The sequence below is a fragment of the Nerophis ophidion genome, linkage group LG24 (assembly GCF_033978795.1).
Source record: "Nerophis ophidion isolate RoL-2023_Sa linkage group LG24, RoL_Noph_v1.0, whole genome shotgun sequence".
NCBI lineage: Eukaryota > Metazoa > Chordata > Actinopteri > Syngnathiformes > Syngnathidae > Nerophis > Nerophis ophidion.
In genome coordinates, this window is record NC_084634.1 from 1,167,735 (window position 1) to 1,189,692 (window position 21,958).

The 21,958-nt window shown below is 45.4% G+C and overlaps 1 protein-coding gene across 4 annotated transcripts in view; it reads left to right on the top strand.

The window, feature by feature from the left end:
- The window catches only part of LOC133542059 (transmembrane protein 87A-like), a 72,850-nt gene that overhangs the window by 42,966 nt on the left and 7,926 nt on the right, over positions 1–21,958 (top strand). For all 4 annotated transcript variants that reach the window (XM_061885879.1, XM_061885878.1, XM_061885877.1 and 1 more), the window contains exons 13-16: positions 1,906–1,964; positions 2,024–2,127; positions 2,206–2,282; positions 21,438–21,502. In XM_061885879.1, coding sequence (XP_061741863.1) covers positions 1,906–1,964; positions 2,024–2,127; positions 2,206–2,282; positions 21,438–21,502 — 305 coding nt within the window. The remainder of the gene's footprint in view (positions 1–1,905; positions 1,965–2,023; positions 2,128–2,205; positions 2,283–21,437; positions 21,503–21,958) is intronic.

Sequence of the window (21,958 nt, forward strand, 5' to 3'; positions counted from 1 at the left end):
TTTCACACATAAGTCGCTCCTGAGTATAAGTCACACCCCCAGCCAAACTTTGAAAAAAAACTGCGACTTATACGGTACTTTGGAATAAAGTCTTACTCATTCACGGGTTGATTAAGAATCAAGTTTTACTGATTCATGAAGAATCGAGTTTTACTGATTCATGAAGAATCGAGTTTTACTGATTCACGAGTTGAGGAAGATCAAGTTTTACTGATTCACGGGTTGATGAAGAATCGAGTTTTACTGATTGACGGGTTGAGGAAGAATCGAGTTTTACTGATTCACGAGTTGAGGAAGATCAAGTTTTACTGATTCACGGGTTGATGAAGAATCGAGTTTTACTGATTCATGAAGAATCGAGTTTTACTGATTCACGAGTTGATGAATAATCGAGTTTTACTGATTCACGGGTTGAGAAAGATTTTACTGATTTACGGGTTGATGAATCCAGTTTTACTGATTCATGAAGAATCGAGTTTTACTGATTCATGAGTTGATGAAGAATCGAGTTTTACTAATTCATGGGGTGAGGAAGATCAAGTTTTACTGATTCACGAGTTGATGAAGAATCCAGTTCTACTGATTCATGAAGAATCCAGTTTTACTGATTCACGAGTTGATGAAGAATCGAGTTTAACTGATTCATGGGATGAGGAAGATCAAGTTTTACTGATTCACAAGTAGGTGAAGAATCGAGTTTTTCTGATTCACGAGTTAATGAAGAATCGAGTTTAACTGATTCATTGGGTGAGGAAGATCAAGTTTTACTGATTCACGAGTTGATGAAGAATCGAGTTTTACTGATTCACGAGTTGAGGAAGATCAAGTTTTACTGATTCACGGGTTGATGGAGAATCGAGTTTTACTGATTCACGAGTTGATGAAGAATCGAGTTTTACTGATTCACGAGTTGATGAAGATCAAGTTTTACTGATTCACGGGTTGATGGAGAATCGAGTTTTATTGATTCACGGGTTGAGGAAGATCAAGTTTTACTGATTCACGAGTTGAGGAAGATCAAGTTTTACTGATTCACGGGTTGATGGAGAATCGAGTTTTACTGATTCACGGGTTGATGAAGAATCAAGTTTTACTGATTCACGGGTTGATGAAGAATCGAGTTTTACTGATTCACGAGTTGAGGAAGATCAAGTTTTACTGATTCACGGGTTGATGGAGAATCGAGTTTTACTGATTCACGGGTTGAGGAAGATCAAGTTTTACTGATTCACAGGTTGATGAAGAATCGAGTTTTACTGATTCACGGGGTGAGGTATTTTGTTAATAATTTCACAAATAAGTCAGTATAAGTTGCAAACTATGAAAAAAACTGCGACTTATACGGTACTTTGTTTTAGGAATCAAGAATATTTCAGTTGTTTTTATCCTTCTTTGTAGGGACATTGTTGGTTGTCATGTCATGTTCGGATGTACTTTGTGGACGCCATCTCTGCTCCACAAGAAAGTCTTTGCTGTCGTCCAGCATTCTGTATTTGTTTACTTTGTAGCCTGTTCAGTTTCAGTTTTGTCCTGCATTGTCTTCTCTGAGCTTCAATGCCTTTTCTTAGGGGCACTCACCTTTTGTTTGATTTTAGACACCTTTTTACCTGCACTCTGCCTCCCGCTGTTTCCCACATCTACTAAGCAATTAGCTACCGGCCGCCACCTACTGATATGGAAGAGTATTACATGCTTACTCTGCCCACACTCAACAACACGTCATTTGCAGACTATAATGACTGCTTTGCAAAAAATAGTTTTAACCCAAACAGGTGAATTAAGATCATCTCCCACGGCACAGTGGTTGAAAAACACTGGCTTAAGGCAGCATTTGTGATGCGGCTGCGTGTGTCCCTAATCAAGTGGCTGATGGATGTGTCTGGATGTGTCTAAATGTGTCGGCAGCATCCATCATATTCATCATATGGACCACCAAAGTCTTCAAGCTGGTGGACTGCCAGAAGGTGTGTTACATTGTGAGCATCAGTCCTGGCTTGCACTCATATGAATATCTTGTCCACAGAGCTGGAGGGACTTGTGGGTGGACGACGCATTCTGGCGTCTCCTCTTCTCCACCATCCTTCTGGTCATCATGGTGCTGCTGAGGCCCTCCGCCAACAGCCAGAGGTCCCTTTCCACTGTCCCCCCCCCTCCTCCTACAGTCCATGGGTGATGTCACAGCCTGGCCTTTCTGCTTCCTCTCAGGTTCTCCCACTCGCCTCTCATCGACGAGGACGACGACGAGGACGGCGCCAAGGAGCCCATGTTGAATGAAGCATTTGGTATGTAAAGATGGTAACACCCATCATGCTCCCCTTTTGTGGCCGCTCGGCAGAATTCATTAACAGTTGAGAGTGTCGCGCCCCTGTCAAGAAGTCCCACCAATACACAAAAGCAGTCAGCTTGTGTAAATGCTAAATAAAAAGAGACTACAACAAATCCTTTTCAACTTATATTCAATTGAATAGACTGCAAAGACAAGATATTTCATCTTCACACTGACAAATGTTGTTATTTTCTGCAAATATTAGCTCATTTGGAATTTGATGCCTGCAACATGTTTCAAAAAAGCTGGCATAAGTGGCAAAAAAGAGTGAGAAAGTTGAGGGATGCTCTTATATGGAACATCCCACAGGTGAACAGGCTAATTGGGAACAGGTGGGTGCCATGATTGGCTATAAAAGCAGCTCCCATGAAACAAGGACGGGGCGAGGGTCACCACTTTGTCAACAAATGCCTGAGCAAATTGTTGAAGAACAACATTTCTCAACAAGGAATTGAGGGATTTCAACATCTACGCTCCGTAATATCAAAAGGTTGAGAGAATGTGGAGAAATCACTGCACGTAAGCATTGATATTATGTACCTTCCGTCGCTCAGGCATCAAAAAGCATCAGTGTGTAAAGGATATCACCACATGGGCTCAGGAACACTTCAAAAACCACTGTTAGTAACTACAGTTGGTCGCTACATCTGTAAGTGCAAGTTAAACCTCTACTATGCAAAGCCACAGCCATTTATCAACAACACCCAGAAACGCTTCTAAGATGAACTGATGCAAAGTGGAAAAGTGTTCTGTGGTCTGGCGAGTCCACATTTCAAATTGTTTTTGGAAACTGTGGACCAAGGAGGAAAAGAACCATGGGGACTGTTCTAGGGTGAAAGTGTTGTAGTCAGCATGTGTGATGGTATGGGGGTGTATTAGTGATTGTTGTAGGGTGAAAGGGTTGTAGTCAGCATGTGTGATGGTATGGGGGTGTATTAGTGATTGTTGTAGGGTGAAAGTGTTGTAGTCAGCATGTGTGATGGTATGGGGGTGTATTAGTGATTGTTGTAGGGTGAAAGTGTTGTAGTCAGCATGTGTGATGGTATGGGGGTGTATTAGTGATTGTTGTAGGGTGAAAGTGTTGTAGTCAGCATGTGTGATGGTATGGGGGTGTATTAGTGATTGTTGTAGGGTGAAAGTGTTGTAGTCAGCATGTGTGATGGTATGGGGGTGTATTAGTGATTGTTGTAGGGTGAAAGTGTTGTAGTCAGCATGTGTGATGGTATGGGGGTGTATTAGTGATTGTTGTAGGGTGAAAGTGTTGTAATCAGCATGTGTGATGGTATGGGGGTGTATTAGTGATTGTTGTAGGGTGAAAGTGTTGTAGTCAGCATGTGTGATGGTATGGGGGTGTATTAGTGATTGTTGTAGGGTGAAAGTGTTGTAGTCAGCATGTGTGATGGTATGGGGGTGTATTAGTGATTGTTGTAGGGTGAAAGGGTTGTAGTCAGCATGTGTGATGGTATGGGGGTGTATTAGTGATTGTTGTAGGGTGAAAGTGTTGTAGTCAGCATGTGTGATGGTATGGGGGTGTATTAGTGATTGTTGTAGGGTGAAAGTGTGGTAGTCAGCATGTGTGATGGTATGGGGGTGTATTAGTGATTGTTGTAGGGTGAAAGTGTGGTAGTCAGCATGTGTGATGGTATGGGGGTGTATTAGTGATTGTTGTAGGGTGAAAGTGTGGTAGTCAGCATGTGTGATGGTATTGGGGTGTATTAGTGATTGTTGTAGGGTGAAAGTGTGGTAGTCAGCATGTGTGATGGTATGGGGGTGTATTAGTGATTGTTGTAGGGTGAAAGTGTGGTAGTCAGCATGTGTGATGGTATGGGGGTGTATTAGTGATTGTTGTAGGGTGAAAGTGTTGTAGTCAGCATGTGTGATGGTATGGGGGTGTATTAGTGATTGTTGTAGGGTGAAAGTGTGGTAGTCAGCATGTGTGATGGTATGGGGGTGTATTAGTGATTGTTGTAGGGTGAAAGTGTGGTAGTCAGCATGTGTGATGGTATGGGGGTGTATTAGTGATTGTTGTAGGGTGAAAGTGTTGTAGTCAGCATGTGTGATGGTATGGGGGTGTATTAGTGATTGTTGTTGGGTGAAAGTGTTGTAGTCAGCATGTGTGATGGTATGGGGGTGTATTAGTGATTGTTGTAGGGTGAAAGTGTTGTAGGCAGCATGTGTGATGGTATGGGGGTGTATTAGTGATTGTTGTAGGGTGAAAGTGTTGTAGTCAGCATGTGTGATGGTATGGGGGTGTATTAGTGATTGTTGTAGGGTGAAAGTGTTGTAGTCAGCATGTGTGATGGTATGGGGGTGTATTAGTGATTGTTGTAGGGTGAACGTGTTGTAGTCAGCATGTGTGATGGTATGGGGGTGTATTAGTGATTGTTGTAGGGTGAAAGGGTTGTAGTCAGCATGTGTGATGGTATGGGGGTGTATTAGTGATTGTTGTAGGGTGAAAGTGTTGTAGTCAGCATGTGTGATGGTATGGGGGTGTATTAGTGATTGTTGTAGGGTGAAAGTGTTGTAGTCAGCATGTGTGATGGTATGGGGGTGTATTAGTGATTGTTGTAGGGTGAAAGTGTGGTAGTCAGCATGTGTGATGGTATGGGGGTGTATTAGTGATTGTTGTAGGGTGAAAGTGTGGTAGTCAGCATGTGTGATGGTATGGGGGTGTATTAGTGATTGTTGTAGGGTGAAAGTGTGGTAGTCAGCATGTGTGATGGTATTGGGGTGTATTAGTGATTGTTGTAGGGTGAAAGTGTGGTAGTCAGCATGTGTGATGGTATGGGGGTGTATTAGTGATTGTTGTAGGGTGAAAGTGTGGTAGTCAGCATGTGTGATGGTATGGGGGTGTATTAGTGATTGTTGTAGGGTGAAAGTGTTGTAGTCAGCATGTGTGATGGTATGGGGGTGTATTAGTGATTGTTGTAGGGTGAAAGTGTGGTAGTCAGCATGTGTGATGGTATGGGGGTGTATTAGTGATTGTTGTAGGGTGAAAGTGTGGTAGTCAGCATGTGTGATGGTATGGGGGTGTATTAGTGATTGTTGTAGGGTGAAAGGGTTGTAGTCAGCATGTGTGATGGTATGGGGGTGTATAAGTGATTGTTGTTGGGTGAAAGTGTTGTAGTCAGCATGTGTGATGGTATGGGGGTGTATTAGTGATTGTTGTAGGGTGAAAGTGTTGTAGGCAGCATGTGTGATGGTATGGGGGTGTATTAGTGATTGTTGTAGGGTGAAAGTGTTGTAGTCAGCATGTGTGATGGTATGGGGGTGTATTAGTGATTGTTGTAGGGTGAAAGTGTTGTAGTCAGCATGTGTGATGGTATGGGGGTGTATTAGTGATTGTTGTAGGGTGAAAGTGTTGTAGTCAGCATGTGTGATGGTATGGGGGTGTATTAGTGATTGTTGTAGGGTGAAAGTGTTGTAGTCAGCCTGTGTGATGGTATGGGGGTGTATTAGTGATTGTTGTAGGGTGAAAGTGTGGTAGTCAGCATGTGTGATGGTATGGGGGTGTATTAGTGATTGTTGTAGGGTGAAAGTGTGGTAGTCAGCATGTGTGATGGTATGGGGGTGTATTAGTGATTGTTGTAGGGTGAAAGTGTGGTAGTCAGCATGTGTGATGGTATGGGGGTGTATTAGTGATTGTTGTAGGGTGAAAGTGTGGTAGTCAGCATGTGTGATGGTATGGGGGTGTATTAGTGATTGTTGTAGGGTGAAAGTGTTGTAGTCAGCATGTGTGATGGTATGGGGGTGTATTAGTGATTGTTGTAGGGTGAAAGTGTGGTAGTCAGCATGTGTGATGGTATGGGGGTGTATTAGTGATTGTTGTAGGGTGAAAGTGTTGTAGTCAGCATGTGTGATGGTATGGGGGTGTATTAGTGATTGTTGTAGGGTGAAAGTGTTGTAGTCAGCATGTGTGATGGTATGGGGGTGTATTAGTGATTGTTGTAGGGTGAAAGTGTGGTAGTCAGCATGTGTGATGGTATGGGGGTGTATTAGTGATTGTTGTAGGGTGAAAGTGTTGTAGTCAGCATGTGTGATGGTATGGGGGTGTATTAGTGATTGTTGTAGGGTGAAAGTGTTGTAGTCAGCATGTGTGATGGTATGGGGGTGTATTAGTGATTGTTGTAGGGTGAAAGTGTTGTAGTCAGCATGTGTGATGGTATGGGGGTGTATTAGTGATTGTTGTAGGGTGAAAGTGTTCTAGGCAGCATGTGTGATGGTATGGGGGTGTATTAGTGATTGTTGTAGGGTGAAAGTGTTGTAGTCAGCATGTGTGATGGTATGGGGGTGTATTAGTGATTGTTGTAGGGTGAAAGTGTTGTAGTCAGCATGTGTGATGGTATGGGGGTGTATTAGTGATTGTTGTAGGGTGAAAGTGTGGTAGTCAGCATGTGTGATGGTATGGGGGTGTATTAGTGATTGTTGTAGGGTGAAAGTGTTGTAGGCAGCATGTGTGATGGTATGGGGGTGTATTAGTGATTGTTGTAGGGTGAAAGTGTGGTAGTCAGCATGTGTGATGGTATGGGGGTGTATTAGTGATTGTTGTAGGGTGAAAGTGTGGTAGTCAGCATGTGTGATGGTATGGGGGTGTATTAGTGATTGTTGTAGGGTGAAAGTGTTGTAGTCAGCATGTGTGATGGTATGGGGGTGTATTAGTGATTGTTGTAGGGTGAAAGTGTGGTAGTCAGCATGTGTGATGGTATGGGGGTGTATTAGTGATTGTTGTAGGGTGAAAGTGTTGTAGGCAGCATGTGTGATGGTATGGGGGTGTATTAGTGATTGTTGTAGGGTGAAAGTGTGGTAGTCAGCATGTGTGATGGTATGGGGGTGTATTAGTGATTGTTGTAGGGTGAAAGTGTGGTAGTCAGCATGTGTGATGGTATGGGGGTGTATTAGTGATTGTTGTAGGGTGAAAGTGTGGTAGTCAGCATGTGTGATGGTATGGGGGTGTATTAGTGATTGTTGTAGGGTGAAAGTGTGGTAGTCAGCATGTGTGATGGTATGGGGGTGTATTAGTGATTGTTGTAGGGTGAAAGTGTTGTAGTCAGCATGTGTGATGGTATGGGGGTGTATTAGTGATTGTTGTAGGGTGAAAGTGTGGTAGTCAGCATGTGTGATGGTATGGGGGTGTATTAGTGATTGTTGTAGGGTGAAAGTGTTGTAGTCAGCATGTGTGATGGTATGGGGGTGTATTAGTGATTGTTGTAGGGTGAAAGTGTTCTAGGCAGCATGTGTGATGGTATGGGGGTGTATTAGTGATTGTTGTAGGGTGAAAGTGTGGTAGTCAGCATGTGTGATGGTATGGGGGTGTATTAGTGATTGTTGTAGGGTGAAAGTGTGGTAGTCAGCATGTGTGATGGTATGGGGGTGTATTAGTGATTGTTGTAGGGTGAAAGTGTTGTAGTCAGCATGTGTGATGGTATGGGGGTGTATTAGTGATTGTTGTTGGGTGAAAGTGTTGTAGTCAGCATGTGTGATGGTATGGGGGTGTATTAGTGATTGTTGTAGGGTGAAAGTGTTGTAGTCAGCATGTGTGATGGTATGGGGGTGTATTAGTGATTGTTGTAGGGTGAAAGTGTGGTAGGCAGCATGTGTGATGGTATGGGGGTGTATTAGTGATTGTTGTAGGGTGAAAGTGTTGTAGTCAGCATGTGTGATGGTATGGGGGTGTATTAGTGATTGTTGTAGGGTGAAAGTGTTGTAGTCAGCATGTGTGATGGTATGGGGGTTTATTAGTGATTGTTGTAGGGTGAAAGTGTTGTAGTCAGCATGTGTGATGGTATGGGGGTTTATTAGTGATTGTTGTAGGGTGAAAGTGTTGTAGTCAGCATGTGTGATGGTATGGGGGTGTATTAGTGATTGTTGTAGGGTGAAAGTGTTGTAGTCAGCATGTGTGATGGTATGGGGGTGTATTAGTGATTGTTGTAGGGTGAAAGTGTTGTAGTCAGCATGTGTGATGGTATGGGGGTGTATTAGTGATTGTTGTAGGGTGAAAGTGTGGTAGTCAGCATGTGTGATGGTATGGGGGTGTATTAGTGATTGTTGTAGGGTGAAAGTGTTGTAGTCAGCATGTGTGATGGTATGGGGGTGTATTAGTGATTGTTGTAGGGTGAAAGTGTTGTAGTCAGCATGTGTGATGGTATGGGGGTGTATTAGTGATTGTTGTAGGGTGAAAGTGTTGTAGTCAGCATGTGTGATGGTATGGGGGTGTATTAGTGATTGTTGTAGGGTGAAAGTGTTCTAGGCAGCATGTGTGATGGTATGGGGGTGTATTAGTGATTGTTGTAGGGTGAAAGTGTTGTAGTCAGCATGTGTGATGGTATGGGGGTGTATTAGTGATTGTTGTAGGGTGAAAGTGTTGTAGTCAGCATGTGTGATGGTATGGGGGTGTATTAGTGATTGTTGTAGGGTGAAAGTGTGGTAGTCAGCATGTGTGATGGTATGGGGGTGTATTAGTGATTGTTGTAGGGTGAAAGTGTTGTAGTCAGCATGTGTGATGGTATGGGGGTGTATTAGTGATTGTTGTAGGGTGAAAGTGTTCTAGGCAGCATGTGTGATGGTATGGGGGTGTATTAGTGATTGTTGTAGGGTGAAAGTGTTGTAGTCAGCATGTGTGATGGTATGGGGGTGTATTAGTGATTGTTGTAGGGTGAAAGTGTTGTAGTCAGCATGTGTGATGGTATGGGGGTGTATTAGTGATTGTTGTAGGGTGAAAGTGTTGTAGTCAGCATGTGTGATGGTATGGGGGTGTATTAGTGATTGTTGTAGGGTGAAAGTGTTGTAGTCAGCATGTGTGATGGTATGGGGGTGTATTAGTGATTGTTGTAGGGTGAAAGTGTTCTAGGCAGCATGTGTGATGGTATGGGGGTGTATTAGTGATTGTTGTAGGGTGAAAGTGTTCTAGGCAGCATGTGTGATGGTATGGGGGTGTATTAGTGATTGTTGTAGGGTGAAAGTGTTGTAGTCAGCATGTGTGATGGTATGGGGGTGTATTAGTGATTGTTGTAGGGTGAAAGTGTTGTAGTCAGCACGTGTGATGGTATGGGGGTGTATTAGTGATTGTTGTAGGGTGAAAGTGTTGTAGTCAGCATGTGTGATGGTATGGGGGTGTATTAGTGATTGTTGTAGGGTGAAAGTGTGGTAGTCAGCATGTGTGATGGTATGGGGGTGTATTAGTGATTGTTGTAGGGTGAAAGTGTTGTAGTCAGCATGTGTGATGGTATGGGGGTGTATTAGTGATTGTTGTAGGGTGAAAGTGTTCTAGGCAGCATGTGTGATGGTATGGGGGTGTATTAGTGATTGTTGTAGGGTGAAAGTGTTGTAGTCAGCATGTGTGATGGTATGGGGGTGTATTAGTGATTGTTGTAGGGTGAAAGTGTGGTAGTCAGCATGTGTGATGGTATGGGGGTGTATTAGTGATTGTTGTAGGGTGAAAGTGTTGTAGTCAGCATGTGTGATGGTATGGGGGTGTATTAGTGATTGTTGTAGGGTGAAAGTGTTCTAGGCAGCATGTGTGATGGTATGGGGGTGTATTAGTGATTGTTGTAGGGTGAAAGTGTTGTAGTCAGCATGTGTGATGGTATGGGGGTGTATTAGTGATGGTTGTAGGGTGAAAGTGTTGTAGTCAGCATGTGTGATGGTATGGGGGTGTATTAGTGATTGTTGTAGGGTGAAAGTGTTGTAGTCAGCATGTGTGATGGTATGGGGGTGTATTAGTGATTGTTGTAGGGTGAAAGTGTTGTAGTCAGCATGTGTGATGGTATGGGGGTGTATTAGTGATTGTTGTAGGGTGAAAGTGTTGTAGTCAGCATGTGTGATGGTATGGGGGTGTATTAGTGATTGTTGTAGGGTGAAAGTGTTGTAGTCAGCATGTGTGATAGTATGGGGGTGTATTAGTGATTGTTGTAGGGTGAAAGTGTGGTAGTCAGCATGTGTGATGGTATGGGGGTGTATTAGTGATTGTTGTAGGGTGAAAGTGTTGTAGTCAGCATGTGTGATGGTATGGGGGTGTATTAGTGATTGTTGTAGGGTGAAAGTGTTGTAGTCAGCATGTGTGATGGTATGGGGGTGTATTAGTGATTGTTGTAGGGTGAAAGTGTTGTAGTCAGCATGTGTGATGGTATGGGGGTGTATTAGTGGCCAATTACACATCTGTGAAGGCACCATTAATGCTGAAAGGTACATACAGCTTTTGGAGCAACATATGTTGTTATCATGGACGCCCCTGCTTATTTCAGCAAGACAATGCCAAGCCAGGAGTGTAGGTACTAGACTGGCCGGCCTATAGTCCAGACATTGAAAATGTGTGCAGGCTAAACTATGAGGCAGAACAACTTAAGCTGTACATCAAGCAAGAATGGGAAAGAATTCCACTTCAAAAATGTGTCTCCTCAGTTCCCAAACCTGCACTGAGTGTTGTTGAAAGGAAAGTCCATGTAACACACTGGTAAAAATGCCTTTGTTGACATGTGTTGCTGCCATTACATTCTAACTTCATGATTATTTGCAAAAAAAGAAGAAAGTTTGTCAGTGTGAAGATGAAATATCTTGTCTTTGCAGTCAATTCAATAGAATATAAGTTGAAAAGGATTTGTTGTAGTCTCTTTTTATGTAGCATTTACACAAGCTGACTACTTCACTGCTTTTGGCCCCCGAGTCAAAGTAATTGATTGGGCCTGACCTAAGTCCATTTTCTTAGTGTCAAATGGGTACCACATCTGTTTGGAAATGACACAAGAAAAGTGTGTAATATAAATAATATTATGGACCCCACTTAAAGGGGAACGTGGCCCGTTATTCACAATCCTAATGGACGCTGAGACAAGAAGACTGATGTCTTTCTTCTTTTATGTCTTCTAATCTGCAGTCATGTGAAATGGGCCGCGTTTTTTAACACACATTTCTCCGTTTTTTTTGTAATGGAATAATGTAGCGTGTAAGGACGGTGGTCGCAGGAGGCGTGTCCTAAGATGGAGCGAATTGCTTTAATGACTCACACTTTGTTTTTATTTCAGCAGTCCAGCAGTAACTATACAGCTGTAGCTTAGCAATAACAATAACAAAAGGTGTATAATGTAAATCTACTTCAATGTACAAACCCCGTTTCCATATGAGTTGGTAAATGGTGTTAGATGTAAATATAAACAGAATACAATGATTTGCAAATCCTTTTCAAGCCATATTCAGTTGAATATGCTACAAAGACAACATATTTGATGTTCAAACTCATAAACTTTATTTTTTTTCCTGCAAATAATAATTAACTTAGAATTTCATGGCTGCAACACGTGCCAAAGTAGTTGGGAAAGGGCATGTTCACCACTGTGTTACATCACCTTTTCTTTGAACAACACTCAATAAAGGTTTGGGAACTGAGGAAACTAATTGTTGAAGCTTTGAAAGTGGAATTCTTTCCCATTCTTGTTTTATGTACAGTTTCAGTCCTTCAACAGTCCGGGGTCTCAGCTGTCCTATTTTACACTTCATAATGTGCCACACATTTTCCGTGGGAGACAGGTCTGGACTGCAGGCGGGCCAGGAAAGTACCCGCACTCTTTTACTACGAAAGCCACGCGGCTTGGCATTGTCTTGATGAAATAAGCAGGGGCGTCCATGATAACGTTGCTTGGATGACAACATATGTTGTTCCAAAAGCTGTATGTACCTTTCAGCATTAATGGTGCCTTCACAGATGTGTAATTGGCCACTAATACACCCCCATACCATCACACATGCTGGCTTTTACACTTTGCGCCTTTAGCAATCCGAATCGTTATTTTCCTCTTTGTTCTAGAGGTCACCACGTCCACAGTTTCCAAATATAATTGGAAATGTGGACTCGTGAGACCACAGGACACTTTTCCACTTTGCATCAGTCCATCTTAGATGAGCTCAGGCCCAGCGAAGCGGGCGGCGTTTCTGGGTGCTGTTGATAAATGGGTTTAATAATAATCATAATAATGATAATAATAACTTAGATTTATATCGCACTTTTCTAGACACTCAAAGCGCTCACAGAGAAGTGGGACTCAACATACATTCACACCTGGTGGTGGTAAGCTACGTCAGTAGCCACAGCTGCCCCGGGGTAGACTGACGGAAGCGTGGCTGCCAGTTTGCACCTACGCCCCCTCCGACCACCACCTGTCATTCATTCATCAGTGTGAGCGGCACCGGGGGCAAAGGGTGAAGTGTCCTGCCCAAGGACACAACGGCAGGGATTTTTTGGATGCCAATAGGTGGGAAGCGAACCTGCAACCCTCAGGTTTCTGGCCGGCCGCTCTACCCACTACGCCATGCCGCCCCTTTTGGCTTTGCATAGTAGAGTTTTAACTTACAGATGTAGCGACCAACTGTAGTTACTGACAGTGGTTTTATGACGTGTTCCTGAGCCCATGTGGTGATATCCTTTACACACTGATGTCGGTTTTTGATGCAGTACCGCCTGAGGGATCAAATGTCTGTAATATCATCGCTTATGTGCAGTGAATTCTCCAGATTCTCTGAACCTTTTGATGATTTTACAGACCGTAGATGGTAAAATCCCTAAATTCCTTGCAATAGCTCGTTGAGAAATGTTGTTCTAAAACTGTTTGACAATTTGCTTACAAAGTGGTGACCCTCACCCCATCCTTTCTTGTGAATGACTTAGCATTTCATGGAAGCTGCTTTTATAGCCAATCATGGCACCCACCTGTTCCCAATTAGCCTGCACACCTGTGGGATGTTCCAAATAAGTGTTTGATGAGCATTCCTCAACTTTATCAGTATTTATTGCCACCTTTCCAGATGTCACTCCCAGATGTGTAGCCACCTGTGCTCATGTTGTGTGTGGTGTTGTTGTGTTGTTGACTCCCAGATGTGTAGCCACCTGTGCTCATGTTGTGTGTGGTGTTGTTGTGTTGTTGACTCCCAGATGTGTAGCCACCTGTGCTCATGTTGTGTGTGGTGTTGTTGTGTTGTTGACTCCCAGATGTGTAGCCACCTGTGCTCATGTTGTGTGTGGTGTTGTTGTGTTGTTGACTCCCAGATGTGTAGCCACCTGTGCTCATGTTGTGTGTGGTGTTGTTGTGTTGTTGACTCCCAGATGTGTAGCCACCTGTGCTCATGTTGTTGTGTTGTTGAGTCCCAGATGTGTAGCCACCTGTGCTCATGTTGTGTGTGGTGTTGTTGTGTTGTTGACTCCCAGATGTGTAGCCACCTGTGCTCATGTTGTGTGTGGTGTTGTTGTGTTGTTGACTCCCAGATGTGTAGCCACCTGTGCTCATGTTGTGTGTGGTGTTGTTGTGTTGTTGACTCCCAGATGTGTAGCCACCTGTGCTCATGTTGTGTGTGGTGTTGTTGTGTTGTTGACTCCCAGATGTGTAGCCACCTGTGCTCATGTTGTGTGTGTGGTGTTGTTGACTCCCAGATGTGTAGCCACCTGTGCTCATGTTGTGTTGTTGTGTTGTTGACTCCCAGATGTGTAGCCACCTGTGCTCATGTTGTGTGTGGTGTTGTTGTGTTGTTGACTCCCAGATGTGTAGCCACCTGTGCTCATGTTGTGTGTGGTGTTGTTGTGTTGTTGACTCCCAGATGTGTAGCCACCTGTGCTCATGTTGTGTGTGGTGTTGTTGTGTTGTTGACTCCCAGATGTGTAGCCACCTGTGCTCATGTTGTGTGTGGTGTTGTTGTGTTGTTGACTCCCAGATGTGTAGCCACCTGTGCTCATGTTGTGTGTGGTGTTGTTGTGTTGTTGACTCCCAGATGTGTAGCCACCTGTGCTCATGTTGTGTGTGGTGTTGTTGTGTTGTTGACTCCCAGATGTGTAGCCACCTGTGCTCATGTTGTGTGTGGTGTTGTTGTGTTGTTGACTCCCAGATGTGTAGCCACCTGTGCTCATGTTGTGTGTGGTGTTGTTGTGTTGTTGACTCCCAGATGTGTAGCCACCTGTGCTCATGTTGTGTGTGGTGTTGTTGTGTTGTTGACTCCCAGATGTGTAGCCACCTGTGCTCATGTTGTTGTGTTGTTGAGTCCCAGATGTGTAGCCACCTGTGCTCATGTTGTGTGTGGTGTTGTTGTGTTGTTGACTCCCAGATGTGTAGCCACCTGTGCTCATGTTGTGTGTGGTGTTGTTGTGTTGTTGACTCCCAGATGTGTAGCCACCTGTGCTCATGTTGTGTGTGGTGTTGTTGTGTTGTTGACTCCCAGATGTGTAGCCACCTGTGCTCATGTTGTGTGTGGTGTTGTTGTGTTGTTGACTCCCAGATGTGTAGCCACCTGTGCTCATGTTGTGTGTGTGGTGTTGTTGACTCCCAGATGTGTAGCCACCTGTGCTCATGTTGTGTTGTTGTGTTGTTGACTCCCAGATGTGTAGCCACCTGTGCTCATGTTGTGTGTGGTGTTGTTGTGTTGTTGACTCCCAGATGTGTAGCCACCTGTGCTCATGTTGTGTGTGGTGTTGTTGTGTTGTTGACTCCCAGATGTGTAGCCACCTGTGCTCATGTTGTGTGTGGTGTTGTTGTGTTGTTGACTCCCAGATGTGTAGCCACCTGTGCTCATGTTGTGTGTGGTGTTGTTGTGTTGTTGACTCCCAGATGTGTAGCCACCTGTGCTCATGTTGTGTGTGGTGTTGTTGTGTTGTTGACTCCCAGATGTGTAGCCACCTGTGCTCATGTTGTGTGTGGTGTTGTTGTGTTGTTGACTCCCAGATGTGTAGCCACCTGTGCTCATGTTGTGTGTGGTGTTGTTGTGTTGTTGACTCCCAGATGTGTAGCCACCTGTGCTCATGTTGTGTGTGGTGTTGTTGTGTTGTTGACTCCCAGATGTGTAGCCACCTGTGCTCATGTTGTGTGTGGTGTTGTTGTGTTGTTGACTCCCAGATGTGTAGCCACCTGTGCTCATGTTGTGTGTGTGGTGTTGTTGACTCCCAGATGTGTAGCCACCTGTGCTCATGTTGTGTTGTTGTGTTGTTGACTCCCAGATGTGTAGCCACCTGTGCTCATGTTGTGTGTGGTGTTGTTGTGTTGTTGACTCCCAGATGTGTAGCCACCTGTGCTCATGTTGTGTGTGGTGTTGTTGTGTTGTTGACTCCCAGATGTGTAGCCACCTGTGCTCATGTTGTGTGTGGTGTTGTTGTGTTGTTGACTCCCAGATGTGTAGCCACCTGTGCTCATGTTGTGTGTGGTGTTGTTGTGTTGTTGACTCCCAGACGTGTAGCCACCTGTGCTCATGTTGTGTGTGGTGTTGTTGTGTTGTTGACTCCCAGATGTGTAGCCACCTGTGCTCATGTTGTGTGTGGTGTTGTTGTGTTGTTGAGTCCCAGATGTGTAGCCACCTGTGCTCATGTTGTGTGTGGTGTTGTTGTGTTGTTGACTCCCAGATGTGTAGCCACCTGTGCTCATGTTGTGTGTGGTGTTGTTGTGTTGTTGACTCCCAGATGTGTAGCCACCTGTGCTCATGTTGTGTGTGGTGTTGTTGACTCCCAGATGTGTAGCCACCTGTGCTCATGTTGTGTGTGTGGTGTTGTTGACTCCCAGATGTGTAGCCACCTGTGCTCATGTTGTGTTGTTGACTCCCAGATGTGTAGCCACCTGTGCTCATGTTGTGTGTGGTGTTGTTGTGTTGTTGACTCCCAGATGTGTAGCCACCTGTGCTCATGTTGTGTGTGGTGTTGTTGTGTTGTTGACTCCCAGATGTGTAGCCACCTGTGCTCATGTTGTGTGTGGTGTTGTTGTGTTGTTGACTCCCAGATGTGTAGCCACCTGTGCTCATGTTGTGTGTGGTGTTGTTGTGTTGTTGACTCCCAGACGTGTAGCCACCTGTGCTCATGTTGTGTGTGGTGTTGTTGTGTTGTTGACTCCCAGATGTGTAGCCACCTGTGCTCATGTTGTGTGTGGTGTTGTTGTGTTGTTGAGTCCCAGATGTGTAGCCACCTGTGCTCATGTTGTGTGTGGTGTTGTTGTGTTGTTGACTCCCAGATGTGTAGCCACCTGTGCTCATGTTGTGTGTGGTGTTGTTGTGTTGTTGACTCCCAGATGTGTAGCCACCTGTGCTCATGTTGTGTGTGGTGTTGTTGTGTTGTTGACTCCCAGATGTGTAGCCACCTGTGCTCATGTTGTGTGTGGTGTTGTTGTGTTGTTGACTCCCAGATGTGTAGCCACCTGTGCTCATGTTGTGTGTGGTGTTGTTGTGTTGTTGACTCCCAGATGTGTAGCCACCTGTGCTCATGTTGTGTGTGGTGTTGTTGTGTTGTTGACTCCCAGATGTGTAGCCACCTGTGCTCATGTTGTGTGTGTGGTGTTGTTGACTCCCAGATGTGTAGCCACCTGTGCTCATGTTGTGTTGTTGTGTTGTTGACTCCCAGATGTGTAGCCACCTGTGCTCATGTTGTGTTTGGTGTTGTTGTGTTGTTGACTCCCAGATGTGTAGCCACCTGTGCTCATGTTGTGTGTGGTGTTGTTGTGTTGTTGACTCCCAGATGTGTAGCCACCTGTGCTCATGTTGTGTGTGGTGTTGTTGTGTTGTTGACTCCCAGATGTGTAGCCACCTGTGCTCATGTTGTGTGTGGTGTTGTTGTGTTGTTGACTCCCAGACGTGTAGCCACCTGTGCTCATGTTGTGTGTGGTGTTGTTGTGTTGTTGACTCCCAGATGTGTAGCCACCTGTGCTCATGTTGTGTGTGGTGTTGTTGTGTTGTTGAGTCCCAGATGTGTAGCCACCTGTGCTCATGTTGTGTGTGGTGTTGTTGTGTTGTTGACTCCCAGATGTGTAGCCACCTGTGCTCATGTTGTGTGTGGTGTTGTTGTGTTGTTGACTCCCAGATGTGTAGCCACCTGTGCTCATGTTGTGTGTGGTGTTGTTGACTCCCAGATGTGTAGCCACCTGTGCTCATGTTGTGTGTGTGGTGTTGTTGACTCCCAGATGTGTAGCCACCTGTGCTCATGTTGTGTTGTTGACTCCCAGATGTGTAGCCACCTGTGCTCATGTTGTGTGTGGTGTTGTTGTGTTGTTGACTCCCAGATGTGTAGCCACCTGTGCTCATGTTGTGTGTGGTGTTGTTGTGTTGTTGACTCCCAGATGTGTAGCCACCTGTGCTCATGTTGTGTGTGGTGTTGTTGTGTTGTTGACTCCCAGATGTGTAGCCACCTGTGCTCATGTTGTGTGTGGTGTTGTTGTGTTGTTGACTCCCAGACGTGTAGCCACCTGTGCTCATGTTGTGTGTGGTGTTGTTGTGTTGTTGACTCCCAGATGTGTAGCCACCTGTGCTCATGTTGTGTGTGGTGTTGTTGTGTTGTTGACTCCCAGATGTGTAGCCACCTGTGCTCATGTTGTGTGTGGTGTTGTTGTGTTGTTGACTCCCAGATGTGTAGCCACCTGTGCTCATGTTGTGTGTGGTGTTGTTGTGTTGTTGACTCCCAGATGTGTAGCCACCTGTGCTCATGTTGTGTGTGGTGTTGTTGTGTTGTTGACTCCCAGATGTGTAGCCACCTGTGCTCATGTTGTGTGTGGTGTTGTTGTGTTGTTGACTCCCAGATGTGTAGCCACCTGTGCTCATGTTGTGTGTTGTGTTGTTGACTCCCAGATGTGTAGCCACCTGTGCTCATGTTGTGTGTGGTGTTGTGTTGTTGACTCCCAGATGTGTAGCCACCTGTGCTCATGTTGTGTGTGGTGTTGTTGTGTTGTTGACTCCCAGATGTGTAGCCACCTGTGCTCATGTTGTGTGTGGTGTTGTTGTGTTGTTGACTCCCAGATGTGTAGCCACCTGTGCTCATGTTGTGTGTGGTGTTGTGTTGTTGTTGACTCCCAGATGTGTAGCCACCTGTGCTCATGTTGTGTGTTGTGTTGTTGACTCCCAGATGTGTAGCCACCTGTGCTCATGTTGTGTGTGGTGTTGTGTTGTTGTTGACTCCCAGATGTGTAGCCACCTGTGCTCATGTTGTGTGTTGTGTTGTTGACTCCCAGATGTGTAGCCACCTGTGCTCATGTTGTGTGTGGTGTTGTTGTGTTGTTGACTCCCAGATGTGTAGCCACCTGTGCTCATGTTGTGTGTGGTGTCGTTGTGTTGTTGACTCCCAGATGTGTAGCCACCTGTGCTCATGTTGTGTGTGGTGTTGTTGTGTTGTTGACTCCCAGATGTGTAGCCACCTGTGCTCATGTTGTGTGTGGTGTTGTTGTGTTGTTGACTCCCAGATGTGTAGCCACCTGTGCTCATGTTGTGTGTGGTGTTGTTGTGTTGTTGACTCCCAGATGTGTAGCCACCTGTGCTCATGTTGTGTGTGGTGTTGTGTTGTTGTTGACTCCCAGATGTGTAGCCACCTGTGCTCATGTTGTGTGTGGTGTTGTTGTGTTGTTGACTCCCAGATGTGTAGCCACCTGTGCTCATGTTGTGTGTGGTGTTGTTGTGTTGTTGACTCCCAGATGTGTAGCCACCTGTGCTCATGTTGTGTGTTGTGTTGTTGACTCCCAGATGTGTAGCCACCTGTGCTCATGTTGTGTGTGGTGTTGTTGTGTTGTTGACTCCCAGATGTGTAGCCACCTGTGCTCATGTTGTGTGTGGTGTTGTTGTGTTGTTGACTCCCAGATGTGTAGCCACCTGTGCTCATGTTGTGTGTGGTGTTGTTGTGTTGTTGACTCCCAGATGTGTAGCCACCTGTGCTCATGTTGTGTGTTGTGTTGTTGACTCCCAGATGTGTAGCCACCTGTGCTCATGTTGTGTGTTGTGTTGTTGACTCCCAGATGTGTAGCCACCTGTGCTCATGTTGTGTGTGGTGTTGTTGTGTTGTTGACTCCCAGATGTGTAGCCACCTGTGCTCATGTTGTGTGTGGTGTCGTTGTGTTGTTGACTCCCAGATGTGTAGCCACCTGTGCTCATGTTGTGTGTGGTGTTGTTGTGTTGTTGACTCCCAGATGTGTAGCCACCTGTGCTCATGTTGTGTGTGGTGTTGTTGTGTTGTTGACTCCCAGATGTGTAGCCACCTGTGCTCATGTTGTGTGTGGTGTTGTTGTGTTGTTGACTCCCAGATGTGTAGCCACCTGTGCTCATGTTGTGTGTGGTGTTGTGTTGTTGTTGACTCCCAGATGTGTAGCCACCTGTGCTCATGTTGTGTGTGGTGTTGTTGTGTTGTTGACTCCCAGATGTGTAGCCACCTGTGCTCATGTTGTGTGTGGTGTTGTTGTGTTGTTGACTCCCAGATGTGTAGCCACCTGTGCTCATGTTGTGTGTTGTGTTGTTGACTCCCAGATGTGTAGCCACCTGTGCTCATGTTGTGTGTGGTGTTGTTGTGTTGTTGACTCCCAGATGTGTAGCCACCTGTGCTCATGTTGTGTGTGGTGTCGTTGTGTTGTTGACTCCCAGATGTGTAGCCACCTGTGCTCATGTTGTGTGTGGTGTTGTTGTGTTGTTGACTCCCAGATGTGTAGCCACCTGTGCTCATGTTGTGTGTGGTGTTGTTGTGTTGTTGACTCCCAGATGTGTAGCCACCTGTGCTCATGTTGTGTGTGGTGTTGTTGTGTTGTTGACTCCCAGATGTGTAGCCACCTGTGCTCATGTTGTGTGTGGTGTTGTGTTGTTGTTGACTCCCAGATGTGTAGCCACCTGTGCTCATGTTGTGTGTGGTGTTGTTGTGTTGTTGACTCCCAGATGTGTAGCCACCTGTGCTCATGTTGTGTGTGGTGTTGTTGTGTTGTTGACTCCCAGATGTGTAGCCACCTGTGCTCATGTTGTGTGTTGTGTTGTTGACTCCCAGATGTGTAGCCACCTGTGCTCATGTTGTGTGTGGTGTTGTTGTGTTGTTGACTCCCAGATGTGTAGCCACCTGTGCTCATGTTGTGTGTGGTGTTGTTGTGTTGTTGACTCCCAGATGTGTAGCCACCTGTGCTCATGTTGTGTGTTGTGTTGTTGACTCCCAGATGTGTAGCCACCTGTGCTCATGTTGTGTGTTGTGTTGTTGACTCCCAGATGTGTAGCCACCTGTGCTCATGTTGTGTGTGGTGTTGTTGTGTTGTTGACTCCCAGATGTGTAGCCACCTGTGCTCATGTTGTGTGTGGTGTCGTTGTGTTGTTGACTCCCAGATGTGTAGCCACCTGTGCTCATGTTGTGTGTGGTGTTGTTGTGTTGTTGACTCCCAGATGTGTAGCCACCTGTGCTCATGTTGTGTGTGGTGTTGTTGTGTTGTTGACTCCCAGATGTGTAGCCACCTGTGCTCATGTTGTGTGTGGTGTTGTTGTGTTGTTGACTCCCAGATGTGTAGCCACCTGTGCTCATGTTGTGTGTGGTGTTGTGTTGTTGTTGACTCCCAGATGTGTAGCCACCTGTGCTCATGTTGTGTGTGGTGTTGTTGTGTTGTTGACTCCCAGATGTGTAGCCACCTGTGCTCATGTTGTGTGTGGTGTTGTTGTGTTGTTGACTCCCAGATGTGTAGCCACCTGTGCTCATGTTGTGTGTTGTGTTGTTGACTCCCAGATGTGTAGCCACCTGTGCTCATGTTGTGTGTGGTGTTGTTGTGTTGTTGACTCCCAGATGTGTAGCCACCTGTGCTCATGTTGTGTGTGGTGTCGTTGTGTTGTTGACTCCCAGATGTGTAGCCACCTGTGCTCATGTTGTGTGTGGTGTTGTTGTGTTGTTGACTCCCAGATGTGTAGCCACCTGTGCTCATGTTGTGTGTGGTGTTGTTGTGTTGTTGACTCCCAGATGTGTAGCCACCTGTGCTCATGTTGTGTGTGGTGTTGTTGTGTTGTTGACTCCCAGATGTGTAGCCACCTGTGCTCATGTTGTGTGTGGTGTTGTGTTGTTGTTGACTCCCAGATGTGTAGCCACCTGTGCTCATGTTGTGTGTGGTGTTGTTGTGTTGTTGACTCCCAGATGTGTAGCCACCTGTGCTCATGTTGTGTGTGGTGTTGTTGTGTTGTTGACTCCCAGATGTGTAGCCACCTGTGCTCATGTTGTGTGTTGTGTTGTTGACTCCCAGATGTGTAGCCACCTGTGCTCATGTTGTGTGTGGTGTTGTTGTGTTGTTGACTCCCAGATGTGTAGCCACCTGTGCTCATGTTGTGTGTGGTGTTGTTGTGTTGTTGACTCCCAGATGTGTAGCCACCTGTGCTCATGTACTTCCTGTTTGACCTTTGACAGAGGGCATGAAGATGAGAGGTTCCAAGCCAGATGCAAACGGATCCCAGAAGCTGCTGAGCAAAGAGGTAATGACTCTACTTTGTCAACTTCATGCACCTTTCTTTCTCCTCACCTACACCTACACCTCTATTTGATGTCAACTCCATCATTCTCTACCTTTGGACGCCGCCTCCAGGCCTTTAACACGGGCGAAAAGTCCCCATGTTTTTCAGGCAGGTCAAGTGTGGTGAAAAATGTAATATATTTGGGGTCCCAAACATGAAATGTTCAAATTGACTCTCTAGCTCTAAAATTTGAAGAAAAAAAAATAAGCCCCTCCTACCAGATGCACATAAAAGTCTCAGGAACCCATACCTGAAAAGAAACAGGAAGTCCAGCATTCTGTTTTTGTTTACTTTGTTGCCAGTTCAGTTTTACTACGTCCAAACTTATGAGTCTGAGGTGCATGCTGACGGAGATAGATATCTACATCCATCCATATTCAAGAGTTATTTATTTTCTCCGTGGTCATATTTGAAAAC